Genomic DNA, 5124 nt, shown 5'->3' on the forward strand with positions numbered 1-5124 from the left:
AGAAAGAATTCTTAGAAGAAGGAGGTGCGGGAAGAAAAACTGAACTCAAGGAATATTCCAAGGAGTCTCAAATCGATAATACTCAGATAGGTGAACTAGATCAAGAACCTTTTCGCATGACACAATGGTTCCAGCCTATAAATCTTCTAGAATATCTCAACCTCTAGAGAGATATTATGGTTTTCTACATGAAAAAGTTTTTGAATCTTTTTCAGTGGGAGAAGTTGATCATGGAGATGATTCTAAAACTTATGAAGAAGCGATATTAGACATCAATTCTGGAAGATGGCTAGAAGCGATGAATTTTGAAATAGAATCCATGCACGCTAATCAAGTTTGGACACTTGTTAACCCTCTAGAAGGAATAGTTCATATTGGTTGTAAATGGGTCTTCAAGAGAAAGGCTGGCAAAGATGGAAAGGTAGAGACCTATAAGGCTAAATTGGTAGCGAAAAGTTATACTCAGGAACAAGGGTTGAATTATGAGGAAACGTTTTCACCAATTGCAATGCCTAAATCCATCAGAATCTTGCTAGCCATAGCACTACACTATGATTATGAAATTTGGCAAATGGATGTCAAGACCGCATTCCTCAATGGATTTGTTGAGGAAAACATATATATGCAACAACTTGAAAGTTTTGTATCTAGTACTGAAAGACATAAAGTGTGCAAATTACATAGATCCATTTATGGATTGAAGCAAGCTTCTAAAAGCTGAAATATCTGGTTTGATGAAACCATTAAGACTTTTGGTTTCATAAAGAATCAGGATGAACTGTGTGTATATAAGTGGGTAAAAGATCATATCTCGATTTTCCTCATATTATGTGTAGATGACATATTGTTAATGGGAAATGATATTGGGATGATGATCGAAGTTAAGATATGGTTATCAAAGAGGCTTTCTCAATGAAAGATCTGGGAGAAACAAATTATATCTTAGGAATTCGCATCTATAGAAATAGAGCGAAATGATTAGTAGGGTTATCTCAAAGCATGTATATGGAGAAAATGTTGAAAAAGTTCAACGTGCAAGACTCCAAAAGAGGCTTTTTGCCTTGCGGTCATGGACTATATCTTTCTAAGGATATGAGTCCTAAGACTGATCAGGAGCGACAACAGATGCGTAATATACCCTACGCTTCAGCTGTAGGTAGTCTTATGTATGTAATGCTATGTATAAGGCTTGATATAGCCTATGCTATAAGTGCTGCGAGTAGATATCAATCAAATCCAGGAGAGAAACACTGGTTAGTAGTTAAAACAATCTTTAAGTACTTGAGAATGACTAAAGATTTAATACTGAGTTATGGAGGTTCAGAATTAAAAATTCAGGGATACTCAAATTCTGATTTTCAATTAGATGTGGATGATAGAAAGTCTACATCCGGATTCATCTTTACATGTAATAGAGGAGCAATTAGTTGGAAAAGTTCCAAGCAGTCGACCACTGTCGACTCCACTATAGAAGCTGAATATATTGCCACTTCAAAAGCAGCAAAAGAAGGTGTGTGAATATACAAATTTGTAGCTGAACTTGACGTGGTTCCGAACATGAGTTATCTAATAACCTTGTTCTGCGACAATAATGGTGTTATTGCACAAGCAAAGGAACCAAGAGCACACCAGAAATTAAAACATATTTAGCATAAATATCATATTTTGAGAGAGCTTGTTGAAGCTGGAGAAATTTTGGTGTAGAAAACACCTTTAGCCGATAACCTAGCTGACCCATTTACTAAAGCGATGGCACATAAGCAATTAGATCATCATCTTGAGAAGATGGTTATTAGATACCACAACGATTGGCTTTAGTGCAAGTGAGAGTTTTGTTAGTGTATGCCCTACTCCTTAGTTTTTATGTGTGACTTCTTAGGTTTACTGTGGCCTTGCCATGGGCCCAATATCATAGTCTATTCCGATATGTTTTGTCATAACTCTTTATGAACAAAACTCCCAACGATTGTGTTAGGCATCTAGCAATGCTCCATAACCCCTAAGTTACAATGAAGATATACTCCAATGAACCCTTTTATAATCATACGTGCTATATAATCAAATCCTTTTGTTGTCTAATCCCAATTAAGAATAGATTCATGATATGTCAAAATCCTTATCTTAATTTTATATCAAATTGACAATCAATACATATGGAACGTGTCACCATGAAACAACCTTTCAGGTAACATTTTATATACCCCGGCCGGAGATTTCCCTTTTCCAATGTATCTTGACATTTGTCTAGGAACTTGATATCAATCTATATCAAGTCAACGGATCCCATCAATTGACTATCACTTGTCCTCACACATAAACAACACATGGCCAAATCGGCTTATTAACACATGACATGATTAGCCTCGTGTTTATACACCATATGAACCGTATGTGTTTATGTAGAATCCAACCGTGATATCTTAGGTCTAAGGATTAATAATACACTAGTACGATCTTATGATGAATCATTGACTACATTTTAAATGTCCATGTGATTCATCATAAACGACCATATTCGATAAACAGTTCACCAACCGCTTATCCATGCCAATGCCCTAGTGATATAACTTTTATAATCACCCACACTAATATCATCACATGATATTCTATGAAGGCATTCAGCATGCCTACTATGTAATATTATTGCCCAATTAATATTACATATGTAGGGAATACTTTGATGATTTTGATCTTCTAAAGATTTGTATCATTTGGACATTTCACATGTAATACATATATATAAATGAAGCAATAAACCACATGTGAAATAAGAATACTTTCTTCTATTGATAAGATAAAAATGTATATACAAAATATATACGTTAACATATATACAAAACATAATGCCTTGGAACCGACGATATAGTGAAATCACTTTTCCTATTCTTTCCCTGGACCCCGCGACTAATAAAAATATTCACTTCTTAAAATATCCAATATACGTAGGTGGTAACAGGGGAAGGGGTCAGATTTATCCCGACGGGACCAAAAGTAACAATACAGTTTATAATGCTACAGCGGCAGGTATAGTAAGCAAAATCATACGAAAAGAAAAAGGGGGGGACGAAATAACCATAGCCAATGCATCAGACGACCGTGAAGTGGTTGATATTATCCCCCTAGGACCAAAACTTCGTGTTTCAGAGGGCGAATCTATCAAACTTGATCAACCATTAACAAGTAATCCTAATGTGGGTGGATTTGGGTAGGGAGATGCAGAAATAGTACTTCAAGACCGATTACGTCTCCTATTGAAGGGAGTTTTCTTCTTCAAGGATTTTTTTCCTTAAGGGAGTCCATCTATTTAGAAAGTTAATATTTGTGTGGGATATACACATGGTGAGGGTAAAAGGGTAAAAGCATGTATGAATAAGGGCTAATGACTTTTCTCTTCAAAGATTATCCTAAGAAAACACCTATAATTGCAAAGTAAATGAATTTTAAGATGGTTTTGAGCACAACATTTGTTCTCCTTAAAAGCTTCAGACCAGTCCTAGAACTTAGGCGATATCATGGGCAAGCCCAAAAAGGTAACACATTTGATGAGCATTTAATGTTGCTGACCTTTTCAATGAAATCTTGAGAATTTAGTTGAAAGAAAGCAGCATGACAATTGCATAAGATGTATCGTTAAACCAGAATGTTTGAACAAATGAATTAGTGTTGTATATAAAACTGCAAAGCTTAATCTACTAAGTCATTTAAGAGGACTACTAATATGGATGTGATTTATCAAAATTAATTAGGATTGATATTCATTTATTTTTTCATTAATGCTAGCAAAATAACTTTAAACCTAATCTTGATAAGATAATATCTTAATGAGGATATACAACAGATTGGATTTGTTAGATTTTCTAAATCTCTAACTTTAAATGCTATTAAATACTAAATCTCACATTTCATATAATGTAGATTTTTTTTTTTTTTTGGTTCAAAATTTGTGCTATAAATACAATATGTACATTGATTTATTGAAACTCAAGTTTCAAATTTGGAAGTCATGACTTATAAGCCAAACTTGCCATTGTTCTTCTCTTTCATCATCTTTGTAGTACATTTTTTGTGTTTGGAGTCAAAACGCCTTCATGGCTTTCGAGAAATGCAGAAGAATATTCATAATCTTGATTTACATGAGCTTAATTGTCATAATTACAACCTTCAACAATGTCAAAAGTTGTTAACGGATGGTGGTGGTCTTACTGATCATTCATGTTGTGATAGTCTAATCTTAAGAGGACCAAAATCCACAAGAATTAAAAGAGAATTACCAGGAGGACCTGATCCTATCCACAACCCATCGCCCATAGAGAGAGAAGTGCCAAGAGGACCTGATCCTAACCATCACCCATTTCCCGATTTTAGCCGTCACCAGTTGCCCATGAAGAGAGAAGTTCCAGGAGGACCAGACCCTAGCCATAACCCATTGCCCATAAAGAGGGAAGCACTAGGAGGATCAGACCCTAGCCATCACCCATTGCCCATAAAAAGAGAAGTACCAAGAGGACCAGACCCTAGACATCACCACCCATTGCCAATAAAGAGAGAAGTACCAGAAGGACCTGATCCTATCCAGAACTCATTCCATATCGAGAAAAAAACAATTGGGGTACTTGATCCTCGTAATAACTCATTGCCACCATAAGGACATGATGAAGTGTAATATACAGATTATCGTATTATAACTATGATCCATGAATAAAATTATAAAAAAAATTCTCAATATGAAACCCATAGGTTTTGTGCATTTGCATTATCAATATCTTTCTTATCTTCGTTTTTTTATACAAAGATACAATTTGTTGTTAAATTGTTTAAACATGATTAAAGGCAAGGATCAAAGTTATTGCTTATATAACTTTGTATTAAGATTATTATTCATGTTCTAATTGTTTTGGTAATACAAATGTGGTAGAAGGTACGTATCAAATGCTAAATAAGAGCATGTGTTACTTTTCTTATATTCTACCACAAGAGCAAAAGATAAACAAAGAAAAAAAATCTTATTGGATTTCATACTTTCTTGAAAAAAGAATCCTTGAGCACCATATTGCAAACAAAAAGTATGTGTGAGTGTGTGTGTGTGTATTTCTACAGTGCATTAATTATGTAAGTTGTATTGAA

The 5124-nt window shown here is 34.7% G+C and overlaps 1 protein-coding gene across 1 annotated transcript; it reads left to right on the plus strand.

Moving 5' to 3' along the window:
• Nucleotides 1-1005: 1005 nt before the first annotated feature.
• Nucleotides 1006-1518, plus strand: LOC116124715 (secreted RxLR effector protein 161-like). Its single transcript, XM_031410452.1, has one exon. It carries the CDS (start codon nt 1006-1008, stop codon nt 1516-1518), a length of 513 nt encoding a protein of 170 aa, XP_031266312.1.
• The last annotated feature ends 3606 nt before the right edge of the window (nt 1519-5124 follow it).

This window comes from Pistacia vera, unplaced genomic scaffold (genome assembly GCF_008641045.1).
Source record: "Pistacia vera cultivar Batoury unplaced genomic scaffold, PisVer_v2 Contig155, whole genome shotgun sequence".
In the NCBI taxonomy this organism is placed as follows: domain Eukaryota; kingdom Viridiplantae; phylum Streptophyta; class Magnoliopsida; order Sapindales; family Anacardiaceae; genus Pistacia; species Pistacia vera.